The 19,475-nt window shown below is 51.6% G+C and overlaps 7 protein-coding genes across 7 annotated transcripts; 4 read left to right on the top strand and 3 right to left on the bottom strand.

The window, feature by feature from the left end:
• Positions 1–585: 585 nt before the first annotated feature.
• N7498_000276 (beta-N-acetylhexosaminidase) lies at positions 586–2,373 on the bottom strand (the record flags this gene model as incomplete). The annotated part of the gene is made up of 1 exon (XM_058447339.1): positions 586–2,373. One exon carries the CDS (start codon positions 2,371–2,373, stop codon positions 586–588), a length of 1,788 nt encoding a protein of 595 aa, XP_058312750.1.
• A 603-nt stretch (positions 2,374–2,976) lies between these two features.
• N7498_000275 (dihydrodipicolinate synthase family protein) lies at positions 2,977–3,927 on the bottom strand (the record flags this gene model as incomplete). The annotated part of the gene is made up of 1 exon (XM_058447338.1): positions 2,977–3,927. One exon carries the CDS (start codon positions 3,925–3,927, stop codon positions 2,977–2,979), a length of 951 nt encoding a protein of 316 aa, XP_058312749.1.
• Positions 3,928–4,865: 938 nt separating this feature from the next.
• N7498_000274 (acetyltransferase SAS4-like domain-containing protein) lies at positions 4,866–6,750 on the top strand (the record flags this gene model as incomplete). The annotated part of the gene is made up of 2 exons (XM_058447337.1): positions 4,866–5,676; positions 5,729–6,750. 2 exons carry the CDS (start codon positions 4,866–4,868, stop codon positions 6,748–6,750), a joined length of 1,833 nt encoding a protein of 610 aa, XP_058312748.1.
• A 446-nt stretch (positions 6,751–7,196) lies between these two features.
• Positions 7,197–8,517, top strand: N7498_000273 (wax synthase family protein; the record flags this gene model as incomplete). The annotated part of the gene is made up of 2 exons (XM_058447336.1): positions 7,197–7,942; positions 8,007–8,517. The coding sequence occupies 2 exons, from the start codon at positions 7,197–7,199 to the stop codon at positions 8,515–8,517; spliced, it is 1,257 nt and encodes a 418-aa protein (XP_058312747.1).
• Positions 8,518–9,364: 847 nt separating this feature from the next.
• On the top strand, positions 9,365–13,586 carry N7498_000272 (uncharacterized protein; the record flags this gene model as incomplete). Its single annotated transcript, XM_058447335.1, has 3 exons — positions 9,365–9,658; positions 9,705–12,044; positions 12,099–13,586. 3 exons carry the CDS (start codon positions 9,365–9,367, stop codon positions 13,584–13,586), a joined length of 4,122 nt encoding a protein of 1,373 aa, XP_058312746.1.
• A 205-nt stretch (positions 13,587–13,791) lies between these two features.
• N7498_000271 (FAD-dependent oxidoreductase) lies at positions 13,792–15,251 on the bottom strand (the record flags this gene model as incomplete). Its single annotated transcript, XM_058447334.1, has 3 exons — positions 13,792–14,374; positions 14,423–14,741; positions 14,792–15,251. 3 exons carry the CDS (start codon positions 15,249–15,251, stop codon positions 13,792–13,794), a joined length of 1,362 nt encoding a protein of 453 aa, XP_058312745.1.
• A 1,339-nt stretch (positions 15,252–16,590) lies between these two features.
• N7498_000270 (neutral amino acid permease) lies at positions 16,591–18,343 on the top strand (the record flags this gene model as incomplete). Its single annotated transcript, XM_058447333.1, has 8 exons — positions 16,591–16,760; positions 16,819–16,832; positions 16,889–16,961; positions 17,014–17,345; positions 17,400–17,755; positions 17,812–18,009; positions 18,063–18,206; positions 18,260–18,343. The coding sequence occupies 8 exons, from the start codon at positions 16,591–16,593 to the stop codon at positions 18,341–18,343; spliced, it is 1,371 nt and encodes a 456-aa protein (XP_058312744.1).
• Between the last annotated feature and the right edge of the window lie 1,132 nt (positions 18,344–19,475).

The raw sequence follows: 19,475 nt of genomic DNA, 5'->3' as shown, positions 1-19,475 counted from the left end.
GGATTACAATCTGTGCTGAGAACAACTCGCTTGCCATATACACATCTGGCCCCAGGAAGCACTGTCTAACGATCGATTACCTGATTACAAACATCTGACAAATCCCGCCTTCAATGCGAGTCACTCATCTCACCCGCATAAATGACTGTATCGCGGAATCACGGGATGAGCATGCTTCACCATGTCGCACAGCATGACTCGAACGGGCTGGATGGATTCTGAAACGGCGGGGCCGTGCTTGGTCGCGTGATGTGTAGTGGTACGCGGAATGGACATCCGGGGGGATTTGGGGGAGTAAACGACTACTTACGAGCTCGAGGTATGTAGAATTATTTGTACTCGAGTAGGTTGAATTTGGTGAACCTAGATACCATCAAGCAGCGAGAGAACTCTTCCAATCGAATCTCAAAGACTGGTAATTGTATTGGGTATCAAATCCCCGCCGAGGCCGAAAGTATGTACAGATAAGTAAAGAATGGGGCAGTTATGAATGGGAAAGCCAAAAGCTAACGCTGCAGGATGCCAAATCATCAATGCATGTGATGCATACAATGTTAAGAGCATGGACTCGCTGAAACGAGCTACTTAAGTGATGACTGATTGGTTGTAGTAGAGGTCGCAAGTATGGGGATGCTGCGCACAATACCTCGGCACGAGGACAGTTGCCATAACGCCGTTGGCAACGAGGTACTCACGGAAGTTGATAATACGCTGGGTGAGATCGGTAGTACGCTTTTGGCCATCCTTGTCGCGGTTACCAGACCACACCAGCTCAGCGAGGGCAGCGGCACGGGGCCAGAACCCGCTGGAGATGGTCACGTCGTCGACCTGCTCGGACCACAGGGGAGCCTCAGCACCGAGGATGTGGCTTTTTTGGGCGTCGGTGAGGTTGGTAGTAAAGTCGAAGTCGTAGATGCGCTGCCAGGTCTTGTAGGGTGCGCACCAAGAACCGCCGTTTCCGCCGTAGTTGAAGGTGACAGCGCCGGAGGGGTCAGACATCACGTCGTATCGGGGGTCGTTGGTGACGAAGCCGCCGTGGCCGCAGTCCAGGTACAGGAAGTCTGAGGAGGAAACGACGACGTCGAAGCCACGGGCGGTGAGGTTGGCGATGTTTGTGAGGCCGTTGTTCCAGCTCTGCAAGACGATGTCCTTGGGGACGTTGTTGGCGGCTTCGGCGGAGAGGGCAATGTCTTCCCACATCATGATCCGGCGGTTGGGGCCGGAGCTACGGAAGATTGGCACAGCATGGTCGACCCAGTGTTGGGCGAGGTCGTTGTAGGTGCGCGAGGGGTCCTCGATAAACCACTCCGTGACGTACTTGCTGAAGTTGTAGCAGCCAGGCTGGATCTCGTCGGCGCCAACGTGGAAGAAGTTGTCCGTGAAGATGTCGGACAGCTCGGAGTATACGTTCTTGACAACCTCGTATGTCCCGGGGTAGATGATATCCAGCTGGCCGGGGTTCGGCTCGACCGCGGTGTGGTACTCCCAGACATCATTGGACCACCACGAGTTGCTGCAAGCGACGATTTCTGGATTCACCTGTTGCCAACCAGAAACGGCGTGGCCCGGCATGTCGACTTCGGGAATGATACGAACACCCTGGGACCGGGCGTAGGCAATGATACGGAGTATGTCGGAACGGGAATATTGCTCGCGAGCAGAGTACGCATCCTTGGTCATCTCGGGGTACGTACGCATCTGCACAGGCCACGACTGGGCATCATCCAAGTGCCAGTGCAGCACGTTCATCTTGGACAGGGCCATGCCGTCGATCTGCTCGAGGATCTTAGGGACAGAAATGAAGTTGCGGCCCGTATCTATCATGATACCACGGTGCGGGTACAGGGGCGCGTCTTGGATCATGACCGGCTGCTCAATGATCAAACCACCCTGTCCGTCGGAGATGATCAGCTGCTGCAAAGTGGTAAACGCGTGCATCGCGCCCCAGATTGTCTGGGCATTGATCTTGACGGAGCCGGCAGACGCCGTTACCTCCAGTGTGTATGATTCGTCAACCCCATGCTGCAGATCGGCATCGCCGTCAACCACGGAGACGTCGACGGTGTAGAGGGCACTGGCTGCGCGCTTGGTCATGCCCGCACCGGTCGGGAAAGGCTGGAAATGGGGAATCGGAGCTTCAGTGGCTGCGGGGACCCATCGAAGAGTGTGGATCGACTGCCAGGCGCGCTCCCAGGCGCGATTGAGAGTCTCCTGCTGGCGACAGGATTCGGTGGTGCGTAGCTCGAGCCATTTGACGGGGATGGCTCCTGAATTGCCCCAAGTGATGTTCCGGGGGGCTGGAAGTGGGTTCACCTTGACCGCGGAGACAGTGGTCAAGGCCGCCAACGCGCCGAGGACGGTGGAGAACTTCATCGTGACGATGTAGGTGGAAAAGAGAAGTGCAGCTTGACAGAGAAGGAGGCGACGGGTTTTATTTATGTTGAAGAGGTGCATGCCGATCGCATGCGGATCTCCTCATCGGCCTTGGAATGTGCCCTCGAAAACGGGATCACTTAGATCAAGCTCCGTCCAAACAAATCCCTTGATGTTTCAGTTTCATCCGGCAGCAAACGTTACATTTGATCTAACCTTCCTTATCTTAGTCCTGGTCCACACGGCTAGCCTAGGCCGATGTCCCGGCCTGTGTTCGGGCCTGCTAAGTCAAGTGCGACCTCCACATGCTACATCGGTTATTTACTTCCCCAGGAAACAACAATCAACGGTAATCTCCACGGTTGCGTCAAGGCTTAAGTTACCTTAATCCAACTCTTTAAGTAACTCATACTAAGTGATAAATGATCTCCGAATAAGGTCGATGGCACGCGATTACCGAGAAATGGCACGGTCACATTCCAATCTGCCGTCTGAGCAATCAAAAGCTGCGCTTCTCCCTGGCTTGCTGCAAGATACGGAGATACAATACGAGCACCACTTGCGGGGTTATAAGGTACCATGACTTCATTTCCACATCTTATCCTATGTGGACTTCTCCAACGCACGCTCCGTCTCCATGCCCTCATGGAACTCCTCCCTGATGGTCGCTATGGTCGCGTCAGAGGGAACAACACACGGGCGTCGAGGAGGACCACCGTATCCGTGGTATGACTGCAATCCGCTCTTGACCGCAACGAAGCCACGGTTGATCGCGACCCAGTCGGCACGAGCAACCACTGCCTGGAGCCTCTGAGCCTCTTGGATCTTGCCGCTACGGTAAAGGTCCATGAGCCGAACACATGACCGGGGAATCAGGTTGGCAGTACCCCCAATAATCCCGTTACCTCCAGCAATGAGGGTTTGCAGAGTAAAGTCGGCCGAGCCACCAAAGGTCAAGAACTCGGGCTTGGACTCGGCAGCAATGCGGGCTAGCTTGCCAGTGTTACCGCAGGTGAGCTTGCAGCCGATGATGTTTGGGTGCTTGGACAGCGCCAAGATATCGTCTGAAGAAAGGTCAAGTCCCGATGAAGCACCGGGGAAGTTATAGATGAGAACGGGAACGGGCGAGGCGTCAGCCACGGCAAGGAAGTGTGCGTGCAGGGCCTCGGTGTTGACCAGGCCCTTATAGTAACTCGGAGGGAGAACCAAGACGGCGTCGGCACCGCTGGCACCGGCGTCCTTGGACAACTGGATGGTCTCGCGAGTCGATGCAGCGCCGGTACCAGCAATCACGGGCATGGCTGGGTACCCCGCGGCATCCACTGCGCGACGTGTGGCAGCGGTGATAGCTTTGCGCTCTTCGCGGTCCAGGTGGACGGCCTCACCATTGCTGCCTTGCGCGACCAGACCGGTGACGCCGCTGCGCGCCAGGTAAGCTGCATGCATCTCGGTGACAGCCAGATCAATCTCCTCATCGGGCTTAAAGAATGCCACAGTGGGCACATAGACGCCCTGGAGGAGGGGGTTGCGCTTGGTGGTTCCGTTGGCCGTCATGGCGAAATTGGGAGTATCTACACTATCAGCGTGTGAATCAAGATGGAGATCAGCTCCACTTACCAAAACCAGAGGAGGAAATAATGGAGCAGCGCATTCTGGGCGTTGAGCAGCTAAATAACCTCCGGGTAATGTATGTAATCCTGATCTTCACCCCCACGTCCCCCACAAGCTCCAATCTAATTAGCCGTTTACAACGCGTTCAATGTCATCGTGTACATGTACAACACTGCCCCGCGTGGGAGGTGGAGGTCTCCCGGCGTATTCCCGGTGATTCGTTTTAACCCCCACGCTTCGCCCTACGCGGGGTTGAAGTTGTGGCCGTGAGGGGACTGCCTGACATGTCAGAGTAATGTCCGTCCTGCTGAGTGTACTGTCTCGCCGAAGATACTGCATCGCCGTCGGGTTTGGTCTTGTAGAGTAGGCTCTCCCCCACTCCGGTTGAGCGTGGGGGTCGGGCAAAGAGTTTCTGGCGCACTGCTCTGTGGAATAATTGTGACTACCTGCCTCGAGGCGATCTCTGAAGGCATATGTAATGGTGCATATCTCTTCGTCGAAGTGGTGGAGTTGCAGACGCACCTGCACAGCGGGGACACTGCCATGCATGAAGCCTCCTCACTGTCCACCTCACGACATCGGGGTCTCACAACACAGTAAATAGAAGAGAAACAGCATGAAATGGAATTAAGCTATAGATCTTACTTTCCTTCATCACAGCCAATGCATCAAGTAAATCGCGTGTGTCGCTGCCAAGAAGCAACTCTCGCATCGCAGCGTTGTGTCTGTGACCCTTCGGACCAACTTTGCTATCCCCGACGTCCTGCCCGAACTCCCTAGAATCGACACCCAAACAGAACCACCAAAACCTCCCTCCCATCCCTCGGATATTCCCAGCATGGCACAAGTCTGAAGCCTCTCCACCTCTCCAGCGTCGAGCAATGGCTCTCCTGCCGCGGCCGTCCCTCCGCGGCTCTGTGCGACGGACGCCCGACGAGCCCTTCGACGACGGTCTCGCACCACCGGCCAAGAAACAGCGCACCTTGTGGGAGACCGGCTTGCGCCGCCGAAAGAGTTCTCCTGATTGCCTCGACACAACCCAGAATGATGGCTCGACCGCCGACGCACAACACGCCAATCCTCCCTTGAAGGCCGCGCGACCGAGGACGTCCACCCGTCGCACTCGCAGAGCCTCCGTTTCCTCCATCGATACGGTCGCATCAGACACCCAATTAAATGCCTTGGGAAATTCCCATACGAACGGCAATTGCGCCGTCGCGGCCTCCCATGCGCCCGACCGAGATACGCCTTCCGGAAAAGCCTCTGCCAATTTGTCACGCGGCGCTCGCGAGTCCCCAGACCCATTGGACACAATTTCACCGGCAGCGAGTAGGACACCCGCTAAGTCGCGCCTTCGGGCATCGTCTGGCGCTGCGGAGGCAGAGAACAAGCCCAATAAGTCACCTAGTACAATGCGCACCACCCGGCACACAGAACACAAGGCAGAGACAGCCGATACCGTCAAATCAGAGCACAAGGAGGACGCACCAGACGCACATGTAGGTGATGCGACTCAGTCGCAGCAAAGCCGCAAGAGCGATGCCGTTGAGAGCGAACAGCCTGACCCTGCACACACAGCGGACGGCAGGCGTTCATTGCGCTCGGCAGATACTGGTTCGCGATGTAAGAGTGAGCTGGCGCAATATTTCTACAACTACGAGCAGATTGTCAGTCTCGAGACTCCCAAGCCCGGTAAGTCTCAGCAATGTCCCTTGGCGAACTCGTGGGCTAATGAAGGTCTTAGAAATGCTTGGTGCGACCACGACTATCACGCTCATAAATAATTTGTCTGAACCATTACCTTTGGCATCTACACCGGACCCCATGCCTTTTGGTAATCCACTTCACAAGCTCTATAATTGTGAGGTTATTACTCTACCCAAGCCAACATCAAAGTCTACTGGCGTGGACCCTCTGAGCGAAGAGCTATACTTTCGTGCACATCGTAAATTCGAGCGTCAGGAAAAGCAGCTCCGAAACATCGAGCGCGACCGTGCTCAGCATAAAGAACAGCAAATCGAACAACTTCTCGAGGACCTACGCGGTCACGACTGGTTGCGCGTGATGGGTCTACCGGGAGTCCATGAAAGTGAGAAGAAGCTCTACGAGCCAAAGCGGAAGATTCTCATTCAAGAAATGGTAGCGCTGGTAAACAAATTCCAGGCCTGGAGGGATGAAGAAAGACGTCGCAAACTCGCCAAAGACAAACCATTACCAACCGCAGACGACGCGGAGTCCCGGCGCTCACGAAAACGCTCAAGGCCCGCAGAGGACAACGAAGAAAGCTCTTCCCTCCCAGAAACACCCAGCACACCAGACCTGAACGACGTCGACGCATTAGCCGCGCACCAGCTCCACCAAGAAGCTCGCTCTGCTTCGGATGCCAAGCGCCGCAAATCCGTGTCTGAAGCTCGCAAACCCAAAGCTCGCTCTGACGCAGATGACACTCCATCTAATGAAAAGGGCCATGCAAAACGCCCAAAGCCTCAACCCTCCAACCCTCCTATCCATGCTCCTTTCTATTACCCTGTCCCTGACAAACCATTTACCTCGTTCTTCCGAGACCGTCACGCTCGCGACGTCGCCGTGGCCGCTATCACTGGCAATCGCCGTGGCCGATCACGTAATGTCCTCGCATTTGGTCAGCCCATTCCGGAAGTCGAAAAGTCTGAGTTTGGGCCAGATCCAGAACTTCTCACTGAAGAGGCTATCCAGGCTTCGCGGCGGCAGCGGCGTCGGTTGACGAGGCGGAGTGCGGCTGGTTAAGCCAGCTTCGGTGCCCGTGATTTGGATCAAAACCGCACACGAATCTGGTTGTGTGTTCTTGTTTTTTTTTATTGCATTGCCGTGTATTATTTTTGTATGATAGCATCGAGGCGTTGGGCATGGCATGTTGTATTTTGTGGCTTAAGGGCCTTGTTTCTGGCGCTGGGTTTTGGAAAGGGGGTTGGAAATCCATTTGTGCATTTTAGTAGGTGTGTGATATGGAACGGAGATACCTATTTCTCTACAGTTGATCGAATGGTAAATTATTGCCGACGAAGATCGCTGACGAAGTACTTTATTGGGCTACGGAGAAACACCACCTCGGGAACCTCAGCCCGGTCTGACGCTCCCACATCCAGGGATTCAAGGTAAACATTAGATATCCCTGCACAAGCCTCCTTCGAGGCAGCATCCAAAGCTACGCAGCAGATGCAAGACACCTCACCATGACAATTTCACCCACTTTCACGACCTGGCTCCTAGCCGCAACAATCCAACACCTGATCCCAACAACCCTTATCCTGACAACACCCAAACGCGCACCAATACGCTATATCGCCATAATTTTCATGATCTGGCTCGCCAGCCTGTTCATAGAACCCATTACTGCCCCTAGCCCGGCTCGAGTAACGGTCATCTCCTTGGTAGTCGTGGCCATACCCCAAGCGGTCAACCTACTACTGATCAACCCCCTGGATGACGACGAGCTCTGTCGTGAACAGCCACGACGCGCAATATTTCTATCCGATCGAATCTGGTCGGCGCTTTCGGCTGTTAGCCAGTCCCGAGCTATTGGGACGTCTAGGCAGGTTAAGAATGTGCCTCCCCAGCCAGCTTATTTTGGCTGCGGCGAGAAAATCCCACGTGGAATGTTTCTGATGCGTCAGGGACTTGTCCTGGTGTGGCAGTATCTTGCATGCGATATCGTCCAGGCCCTTGCTAGACAACAGGGATTGAAACAGGAAGGGGTTCTGGTCTTTGAGCCGATTCAGTGGCAAGTCCCGCTTGATGTCTGGGTTGGGCGTGGTGTTCAGCATTTGATTACTTGGTTTGTGGTTATGCGGTTGGCTATTGATTCCTGTTACCGTGTTGCATCGATTGTGTTGGTTGGGTTGGGGTTGGATGAGCCCGAGCATTGGCCGCCAGTTTTTGGACGGATGCTTGATGCGTTTACGTTGAGGAATTTCTGGGGGTGAGTTTTCTTTTCCGAGGTGGTTGGTGTTTTATTTGGGCATTTATACTGATATATTGAGCAGGAAATTCTGGCATCAATTCTTGCGCCAGCCGTTTACGGCTGTTAGCAGTTTCGTTGCGCGTGATGTGCTACATTTTTCCAGGCCATCTATCTTGGAGCAGTATACGAATATCTTCTTCGTCTTTCTCCTTTCGGGTGTTTTGCACCTTATGGCAAATTTAGTGGACGGGGTCCCAGTTGAGCGTTCTGGAGCGATGCCTTTCTTCCTTTCTATGGTGCTTGGTATTATGATTGAAGATGGGTTCCAAGCTTTTTGGACCCGGGTACACCCCGCAGCTGATAGCACTGAAGATACCACACCGTGGTGGAAGAGAGTTGTCGGACTGGCCTGGGTATTTCTTTGGTTGGGTGTTACTTCGACGTGGTATCTTCACCCGTTGTCGCAGTTGCCGAAGGATGAAATTACAATGGTGCCGTTCAGCGTTGTTGAAAGATTTGGTTTGAAGCTGATCGGAGGAGTTGTCTTGGCTGGTGGTGCTGTTCTAAGCCTTATGTTAAGGTGTGAGGTCTAAGTGAAGGTATCTGCGTCGGCATAGATGGCGGGCAATTTGCGGGTGGATTCGGCGATGGTCAATACTCCCTACATGTAATGGAAATATAGATTGAACTGTACTTTATGGGGGTCCACTCACATACAGCGTTGCCTGAGACCGGCACTTGCCGGGAAACCTGTACACTATGGTGGACCACTATCACAATGGTCGGTCAACGTCGAGAACTTCGAAAAGGAAGTTGTGGCCTATATCCAAGGGTTCTATGCTGCCCAGAGAGGAGAGCATGCAACAATGGTTCCGACTGCGAGTTCACATCTGCCCCTTTTATGTATATTGCTTCCGTAGGTCTCTACTGAACCTGTCCTATCAAAGCGGCATCTACAGCTTCGGTTCATCCTTTAGACAGTGGGGATTTGTTATCTTAAGGGGCACTTGCAGAGTGAGCAGCGCGGCGATCTCGTATGAAGTGGAGATCGCCGTGAATAAGGACAGGACAAAGTACACCAAGGTACTCGGTACTCGACACTTTAAAGTCAGCCCCGGGTATGCCTTAATAGTCGACTCCGGACTTTCATTTCTGCTTTTAGCTTCTAGCTGCCAGACCATTTCGCTTCATTCGAAAATGTGATTTTTCAGTTGTGCTATGACCACCGCGTGTCCCGATGGTGGATCCGGGGCCCAGTGCGACGAGTGAAGATTGGATTGGACGATGAGCGCCGATCCACGGCTTGTAAACAAACCATTGCGAACCCAGAGCTGAAAAGCTGCACCAATACGTCATGCCTTCTCAACTATTCTTTAAATTCCGTTTTTACTCCTCCCCCTGGGATTTGGGTTATCCTGAAGTCCAAGCAGAGCGGCGACGATGCAGGCCGTGGTACGCGGCAACGTCCCCGTGGGGACGGACCCTGTCATAAACGAACAACTTGCCGAGGCTTGGAAAGATATGGGAGAGTGCATGAGCCAGCTTGCCAAGATGTCGAATGGGAAAAATTACGACGAGAATCTGAAGCCCAGCGATGTGATGGAGAACCTGAATGCGGTCCAGAATCTCCGCAAACAAACTTCGGCGCAGTGGAAGAAGATTAAAAATGGCTTCAACAATACGCTCACAATGATTGGAATCGTTGGAGGCATGGTCGCTGATGCTGCGTCCCAGGTAAGCTCGTCAAGTTTTAGCAAAGAATGTCGCTAATCCAAGACAGGTGTTCGCTCCGGCCGGTCAGTGTTATAATGCCCTGAACTTCGTCATCAATGCGTATAAGGGCTACCAGAGCATCTTTGAAACGTTGAATACTCTGTTCGAGAAGTGCGCTGAGTTTCTGCAACGTTTGCCGAAATATGTCAAGGGCAAAATGAGCCCCGAGTTGAGCGTCATCTCCTGCAAAGTTCTACGCCATTTCGTGACGGTGTGTGAGGACGCGTTGAAGATCCGAAGTTCGGCTCGCTTCAAGGCCAAAACTATGTTCAAAATTGCGTTGTTTTCGCAGAATGACTTCTCGGACTCGTTGGCCCAGATGGACGAGCTCACCAAGAAAGAAGCTTTGGAGGTCGCGGCTGATACATACGTCAACGCTGCTGAGGCGGCAGACCATTCTCGATACGCGAGGAACATCTTGGAGGAAGAACAGTCGGAACGAAAAGAGGAAAAGCAAGAAAAGAAGGACAAAAACATTCTTCTGGATACCCTGATGTTCAACAAGAGCGCGGATACATGGGATGGCAATGCTCAAGCACCCATTGCTACCTGGGGGTCGACCTACCAACGCATTCGCCAGAACCATGTCGAAGGAACAGGCAACTGGCTGCTCCAGGATCGATTATTCAAGGCCTGGAAGAACAAAGACGGAGGCTCGCCCATTCTAGCAATCGTCGGCGGCGAGGCTTCGGGCAAGAGTTATCTGGCTTCCACCGTCATCAGTCACCTACGAACTGAAGGTTTCGATACGGAGCTTACAACCAGAAATCTGGTTGCTTTTTACTTTATGAACAAAAAAAATGCAAACGCTGGTGTTGATTCTCTCGGAAAATCCATCATCTGGCAGTTCGCACAGAGCGATCCTTCCTACATGCAATCCGTGGCTTTGACGTGTGAAAAAGCTCGCTACATCGACCCGAAAGAATTCCTGACCCAGCTCCTCCTCGCAAACCGCAAGGAGCTAGAGGGTATTGATGCAACGTTCTACATCGTCATCAACAAGATTGGTGATGATCATGACAACGTTCATGATGGGGTCTTGAACTTCCTAAGAAACCTCTTGCAGTCCAAGAACAGATCAGTTCGCGTCTTGTTTACCGCCACCCAGGGGACTGCTGATAAGCTCAAGAGGAATGGTGTGACCTGTCCTACCATCTCAATGAGCGAGAATACGGATGACGTTCGCAAGTACATCAATGCGCGGATGGATAAGATTGATGTTCTCACGGAGACCTCCGATAGCGAAGATGATGCCGTCGATGATCTCCGGAAATCGATCCAGTCCAAGCTTCTCGCCCAAACTGGCGGCAACTACTACATGATAGATACAATTCTGACCCAGATCAGCGGTTTGGATTACGACAAAGACATCCAGAGTGCCCTTGACGGTGCCGGTAAAAGCATGGCGCAGCACATCGACGATGATGTTCGCAAACTCAATGATACCTCCACGATCAAAGACCTGGAGGAAATCAACGAAGTTATTCTGTGGATTACTTTCGCGCAAGAGAGGATGACTGTCGAGATGATGAAAGCCGTGTTGCAGTTCAAAAACAAAGCGACCTCCCTACGTCCCCTGGAAGAGCGACTCCAGAAATTCCTGCTGTTCGAAATTGACAACGAGGGTTATGTCAACTTCCGATCAAATAAAATCCTGGCTACTATTCCCGAGAGAGCCCTCACTGCCGAAAAACGCCAGAAGAACGACGAGGTGGTAAAGAAGAGCGAAGTCGACATCATCCGACACTTCCTCGGCACCGTGTGCCCTCCACATTTGGTTCAAAAACTAGAGTTGGAGCAGCACTTCCAGCAGAAGCTGAGTCCACGCCAAGAACAGATTTATCAGGAGGATAAGAATACGGCCCATTTCCAGTTGGCCAGGGCTTGTATCTTTGTGCTCGCCAATGAGGACAGTGACAGGCTGAGAGTGTTGCGAGGATACGCAGCCCGGCAGCTGTTGCACCATATGAACGAGGTGGATTTGGCTGCCATAGGCCGTGATGTAAAGGCTCAGATTGGACGTGATCTGGTCAAATTGTTCTTCAAGGGCGAGTCCATTGACAATCTTCTCTGGGCGAACAGGCCTCTGCCGCGGCTCCCAGTGTGGATCTTCGATGATGGTGCAGTGGGTGTTATCTACAGGTGGCTCAAGGACACTGCTATTGTGGTAAATGTCGACGATCAGGAGAAGAAGTGGCTTGAAACCATTCTGGATGGTGAACAACATCCCGCCAGGACACTGAGTGAACCCTCTGCCGTTCGACTGGCGTGGTATTGTTTCCAGGATCCGTCATCTGAGGACCTTACCCACGCTGCCTTTGAGATCGTTTCTCTTTTCCTTTCTCAGGTAGGTCTTTCCACGGCTTTGATTGCTGTAAATGCTGATAACTTTCTTGTTTAGTTCCCCGAGGAGACCCCTTCTACCGCCGACAACACACGACCAACTTTATCACCAGACGTGATTGAAAGTTGGTGCCAGAGAAAGCTTCAAGTTGAAATCAGAGACTCGCTATGGCACACGCAGATGGCGATTGTGTTGAATCGTCTCTCTGACAGATTCAACGCGGAAGAGAATTGCCGCGAGGCACTCAATCTTGACAAAAAGAATTGGCGAGCATCGTTTCTTCTGAGCAAGATCGTCATCTCTGACTCCGAGGCGACCGAGATCTTGAATAGGCTTGTCCGTCATTGTGAAGGCGACACAATCTGGATGAAAGAGCATCAAAAGGACCTCGCCGAGATGCTCTACATTCTTGGAAACCGATACTGGGAAAAAGGCAAATTCGAGAAGGCAATCAACAACTACACGGCATGCATTGATCATGATCCCACAATGTACCAATCTGCGCTGAACATCCTATCTCAATACGACGGATCTCAAAATTGGAACTGCATGGTTGCTCTGATCGAGCAAATCCGCTCCAAATCCAAGCTCAAATCCATGGCCATTGCACTGGCCATACACGACGAGTTCCACGTCTACCTACGACACGCAGTGGTCAATACCGGGAGATTCGACGTCCTGGACCAAGTTTACACAGACGCAATTCAAACTGCCACAAGTCATAAGAATTATGTCGTGTCTTTCACTCTTCGCCGGTCCTTCGCTCGCGCCCTCACCGTGAAACTCCCTGTTCCCCTTGGTCAGATTACAGGACTGTTGGAGGATGCCGCCAGAGATGTCCCATACACAAACCTGGACCTTGCCGCTGCCTTCTTCCTGGTCGGATATAGATTGGGAGCAATCTATCTCGGCAACGCCAGGGAAGCCAGAGAGGCGGGCAAAGAAGACGAGGCAAACGCATGGCTGCGCCAAATGGCCGATATCATCCCCGAACAAGTCACTGAAGACCAAATGCGTCTCCCTCTTCGCCTATTTGCTGCACGGTACCACCACATCTACGGCAATCATGAAGCAGCCCGGAGTGCAGCGCACAATACATTGAAGATCGCCATGGAACTTCTCGGCGACAACGATTCCACGAACGATATCTTTGCCTACACGAAGATCCTCTACGCCGTCATTCCATTCGAGGATATTGACAATGCGACCGCGGCTCTGGCAATGATGAAACTTGAGGCGCCGGAAGGCCGCTTTAGTATGTCCTGTTCTTGTCAGTGTGGGCATGCGTGGGATGTCCCGGGTGATATGTGGTGGTGTATGGACTGCATCAACGTGGTTTTGACTTCTAAGTGCAAGAACGAGGTTAAGGATCCTAAGTTTGTTACAAGCGTTTGCCATCAGAGGCATGATCACCTCTACATTCCGAAGTGGGATGAGGAGAAGATGAAGACGGTCCCTAAGGACCTTGTGCCGTGGAGAGATGAGGTTATTGACATGAAGAAGTGGAAGGGCAAGATTACCAAAACTTATAATTTGACTAAGTAATGGGTGGCGGATAATCTGGTTGATAGCAAGAGGTAGAAGGTATAGCAATCTAGTTTTCTATACATAATATCTTCAGCGTATCTGCCATATTGCTCCAGTGATAGGGGAGAGATCCCCTCCAGCCAGAGGGAAATTAAATGAGAATGTATCTAAGTATTGTGCCTGTGTCTATGTAGCTGAGCCTCCGTAAGAGAATAAGCAAAGCCTATCTCATCATGCCATTTTCCCCCGACGAGGATTTGATCAAAAGACTGTACGCATCAGTCACATCCCCAACAGCGTCATACCCATAACACCAATCGCGAGTCTTCTTATTCGCAAGCCCACCGAGCGCGCAATCGATATCATCCCGCCCATTGCGGCCTTTATCAAGGCAATCTTCTTCAACCTCAAAGTCTTCATTTGCATGCCGCATTAGTCGATACATCGCTTCCCTCTCCTTGCCGTCAGCCACATGGAAAGAATTTCCAGCTCGAAGGCTTGCTCTTTGCACATCTCCAGCTCTGCGCTTCCGAACTTCTTCAAACACGGCGAGTGCATCTTTGAGCTTCTTTCTGTCTGATGGAGTGCCAGAATCAGGACATGCAAGATTGAGGATTGTTGCCAGCGAGACCGCATCCTCGACGGCGAGACTGACACCCATCGACATATAAAATGCCATAGCGTGGGCAGCATCCCCAACTAGGGTGAAGCGACCGGATGAATGTGTCCAATGGGGTAGAGGTGGAACTGCGTAAACAGGGTAATTCACGATTCTCGGCAGTGAGAGGTCGAGTAGTTGTTGCACACTAAGAAATTGTCAGAAGTTTCATCAAGGTATTTGGGATGCGACATACGGATGCTCAAAGTCACCAAACAGCTCATCTACAAGTTTCTTGTGATCTTCATAGCTGAGCTCTGTCATGTCAATATCGTCGTGGTGGGATAGGACTATGTTCAGGATCGAGGCATCTTTGATCAGATATGTCATGCATGACCTATCTGGTGCGATCCAGAGGTTGGAATTGTACGAATTGAGGTCGACAAGGTCTGCCGTTGCGGGGTTCTGTTGGATTTTGGATACTTCGGCCATCATTCTCAAGGCAGCCCATCCGGTAGGCTGAGACCCTGGGTCCGAGGGTCCGAGAAGTTGTGAGCGGGCAAATGAGTTGATGCCTATACTGGTTAGCATCCAACTCAACCGCAATGAGAAACCCGCAACACACCATCTGCAGCTATAACAAGATCTCCTTCAAGCCGCTTCCCACTCTTCAGCTCAACCGCGCCATTTTCAAAGTCATATCGAACGACCTTGCTCTCCAACAGGAGTTGCGTGCCAGCACGGACAGCATGGCGATGGAGGATATCATGGAGCGACGCACGGTGAATAACAATATATGGCGCACGATACAGCTCCTCTATCTTATCCATCTGCATCACCCCTAGCATAGTTCCATCTTTGTCCTTGATATTTATTCTCTCCGGTATGATGCACTGTGCCAGAATGTCCTCCTTGAGACCCCATTGGAAGAAGTACTTGATAGCCTGAGGAGTCATTTGGACACCGGCGCCTATCTCGGCTAGCTGGGAAGCTGTTTCAAGGACCAATACTTCGTGCTTGTCCTGTGCGAGGGCGATCGCGAGGGACAGCCCGGCTATACCTGCCCCGACGATAATAACGCGCATGATGCTGTGAAAATGATTGCCAAGTTAAAGGACCAGGAAGAGCTTAGAACACTTGATTCAATGATAGTAAAGCTTGTCAGGAAAAGGTGAAATAAGGTGCATGGTAAGGGCGAGGGCGTTTGGTGGAAGATCGGGTTCAGCCGCAAGAGGCCAAGTCACTCGATTCCGCTACCCCGCGGTTGGTGTTCCGAGGGGTTTCGAAGACCAATTGGAAGACTAATTGAATGCGAGCTCAAATGCAATGACTTAGAGCAAGATCTCCCGCGCCCGTGTCAAACCATTTCTGCTTGTGAGACCATGTCACATCATTGCATGGCCTAAGGCCGCCGGGCACCTTAAGGTAGTGATCCCAAACATCTTTTCTGGGAGGTCTGGTCATTTAGTAAATATCGCGGGTTACCTGAGGACATCTCCCCCAAGCTCTGCTCTCCCATGCACCGGAGTAGAGGGTTTTGGCATGGCGAGAGAAATATAGTGTTCAGCTAAGTATTTAAACAGTTTCCGAATTTCAAGCAATAACTAGCACGTGGGTTTGGAAAGGGAGATCTCGACGTGCCACTACTTTTCCTTAATCAAAATGCGATTACGTGTGCCGTGCAAAAGAATGCAAGCCGTATGATTTAATCAAATCGGTGGCGAGCCAAATCTGTCCACCGAAAGCTCGGAGGTGGTCGCCAAGTCCGACGTTGGGTTCGAGGCAGATCTGCGCCCAGATTCCGCAGGGAACAGAAGTAGAGCCACAATAAGAGTCATCCCTACGCGCTATGAATGGTAGATTGTGTGGCTGAGGTAAGAAAAAAAATCAAGCCGAACCCTGAAAAGATCGACACTACCCGCGCGCAAAATTCCATCGATATTTTTGCTACTGTACATTCCAGGGGTAATAAAAGGTAAGGCTCGCACCATGAACAAATCAGCCACGCCGGCATCGGCGACGAAACTTTTTTCTTCTGTGTTTCCCCAGTTTTTCAAGGAGTTTCAGGCTCCATTGCGGTGCCCTGTTTGCTGATTTTTATTACGTCTCGGGAGCGTGATTTGTTACTTCGGTCCGATGGCCGGGTCCATCTGTGGCCCGCGACCCACTTTGGCGCCGTTCCGCTTTGGCTCGCCGAGACTTTATTCACGCGCGGATTGAGTCAAGTTCTTTTTTTTTTGGGCGTAAGGGTTTTGCTTTTCATTCTCTGTCATATTCGGTCTTGCATTTGCCTTTTCACCTTTGCTTGTTGCTGCGCAGCTTCAGATACATTGCGCGATCGAAGCTTTCGACATAATATACGACTCGCGACTGCATATTCGAGCTTGATATACAACTTTTGAGCACTGAAAAGTCGGTGTCGTCATGAGCACTCAGGCCGAAGATATGGAGGCTTCATCGCGCCCGAAAAGCATAGACCTCGACCCCGTTGATCTGGAAAGCGACGAGAAGTCAAATATCGCGCCGGCATACAAGCAGGACGCTTTCGGCAACGAGGAGTTCGCCGAGGTCAAATATAAGGTATTGAAGTGGTGGTATGTACTCAACACGAGGATTTGATGAGCTTCTAAAGCTAACTTATGATGTGCATAGGCAATGCGGATGCCGTACGTTCTCCTTCCCGTTCTCAACTTTTCGTCAACTTGATCCTTATATGTTTTAGTGATGGTCGCCGAAACCGTTTCGCTGGGTGTTCTGTCGCTGCCCGCTGCCATCGCAGGCCTGGGCTTTGTCCCGTAGGTCGTTTGAAATAATGAGTGTGGAAGCCGAACTAATGCTTGGGAACAGTGCGCTCATTATCCTTGTTGGTCTCGGCCTGCTCGCAACCTACACCGGATACGTCATGGGCCAAATGAAATTGAGATACCCACAAATTACGACTATGGCGGATGCTGGTGAAGTTCTGGCGGGCAAATGGGGCCGTGAATTCCTCGGCGCGTGCTATATCATCTTCCTCATTTTCATCATGTCGAGTCACTTGTTGACATTCACCGTTGCGATGAACACCATCACCGACCACGGTACCTGCTCGATTGTCTTTGGTATCATGGGCATGATCATTTCATTCTTCTGCTCGCTTCCACGAACTCTCGTCAACATGTCCTGGTTGTCCCTTGTCTGTAAGTTGGAGGCTGCTCTCAAGCCGTTTTGACAGGACTCTGACATATTTCCAGCATTTGCCAGTATCATCATCGCTGTGCTGGTCGGCATGATTGGCGTTGGCATCGAGAAGCCCGGTAGTGGGGTCGTAGCTGTTCTCGACACCGATCTCTACCATGGGTTCTCGGCCGTGTGTAACATCGTCTTCGCCTTCTGCGGTCATGCCGCGTTTTTCGGCTTGATGGCGGAGCTCAAGGATCCGCGCGACTTCACCAAGTCTCTTTGCCTCTTGCAGGGGTTCGACATCTCTCTTTACCTTGTGGCATCCGTCGTCATCTACCGCTATGCCGGTGATGGTGTTACCTCGCCTGCTCTTGGCTCGGCTTCTCCGGTCGTTGCCAAGGTCGCCTACGGCCTTGCATTGCCTACTGTTCGTCTCCGAAAGCCTTAGACTTACCGTTGTGGCTGCTAACTTGCTCTCCATAGATTATCATCGCAGGTGTAATCAACGGCCACGTCGCATTCAAGTATGTCTACGTCCGTATCTTTCGTGGCACAGATCGCATGCACAAACGCGACTGGGTGGCTGTGAGCTCCTGGGTTGGCATCGCCTTGAGTCTTTGGATTATTGCATGGATCATCTCGTCCGCTATCCCGGTTTTCAGCGACCTCTTGAGCTTGATAGTAAGTCACTCTTGGTTTTCTGAGACCATTTCTAGTGTTAACTTGAGATTCAGACTGCCTTGTTCGCCAGCTGGTTTACCTTCGGTCTGAGCGGCATGTTCTGGCTGTTCATGAACTGGGGCAAATGGTTCTCGTCGCCTCGCAAGATCGCACTTACCGTGCTTAATATAATTATCATCGGTATTGGTGCAGCACTGGTGGGTATACTTCAGATTCCTTTCGTTGATATCCTACTAACTCCCTGCCTTAGTGCGGTCTCGGCCTTTGGGTGTCCAGCAAGGCCATCCATGATAATTCCAGCAGTGCGAGCTTTTCGTGTGCGAATAATGCTTAATTCTAAAAATCCATTCCACCCTCCATTTTTTATAGCTTTTGGGGTTATTGGCGTTCTTCTTTTGGGTTTTCACAGGTTCAATTTGTCTTGCATCTGCCTGGCTTCTTCAATAACCATACTCCTTGGTTTTGCATTATTAATCTGTACGACTTTGAAAAGAACGCATGTTACTTTTTTTGGCTCGTTGCTAAGCCCAAATATGACTAGCGGCGTGAATGACTGCATTTCCTCCTCCATTCTCTAAACTACGTATCCGGCATGAATCAAAATCTCGAACAGTGCAGCTCTTGAGCAGGCTTCAGATGAACGATAATATGATCTTCGAGAACTTGGACCGTAAACTTAACAATATCGTCAGTCCGAGGTTTCATGAAGTAGAAGCGGAGACTACGTAATGCTTGATTATTTACTTTAGCGCCCAGTTTGAATTAGGAGGCGGACGCCTTCGTAGAGAAAACCACGGATCCTAGGCGTCGCGCGGCTGGTATTTGCTACAATTAGCATCGTATGAGGTACATGCTCTGAGTCCTTGCATCCTCGAGCCACTAACGCTGACTGAGCATATAAAACTTATGTTCATTCATGTTCTCCCAATCAAATGATAGCCCGTCCCCATCACGCTCTCCGATCCAGGATTGCGACTAGGGCTGGTGGGAGCGCAGTGGAGATTTGCCCGTTAGACTGGATGTCAGATAGGGAGACCATCGTGAACCAGAAGAGGGCTAGGTGTACGGCTTGGCAGGGGCCTACTACGGCTATATCATGATGAACAAGTCTGGTAAGGTTTTATCAGGGTGATTGGAAGCCGCTAGGGCAACGTGCGATAGATCTATGGGCACGATGCAGAGGACGGCGCGAGCCCCTTACGTCATGGAAACAGTCTGGAGGTGGTGAAACATGCGGGATGCCCTTTATCATAAGGTCCTATTCGCTGGATCATCACCCTTTTGACCTATTGAATCAGTTGTCTGCAGAAACTATCCAACCTTTCAAGAGACTTGACTAAATCATTTAATTTTCTTCTTCAAAGGGATATCCCTAATCTAACCGTAATACGCGACGCTAGCCAAATTGGAATAGCTACACCGATCAATCAACTAGTTCCGGGTCGTTGAACGCTTCCACCGATCTG

This window comes from Penicillium cinerascens, assembly GCF_028974065.1.
Source record: "Penicillium cinerascens strain IBT 15544 chromosome Unknown contig_16_segment0_segment0, whole genome shotgun sequence".
Classification (NCBI taxonomy): domain Eukaryota; kingdom Fungi; phylum Ascomycota; class Eurotiomycetes; order Eurotiales; family Aspergillaceae; genus Penicillium; species Penicillium cinerascens.
Note: the sequence above shows the minus strand (reverse complement) of the source record. Positions and strands in the feature narration are given on the sequence as shown.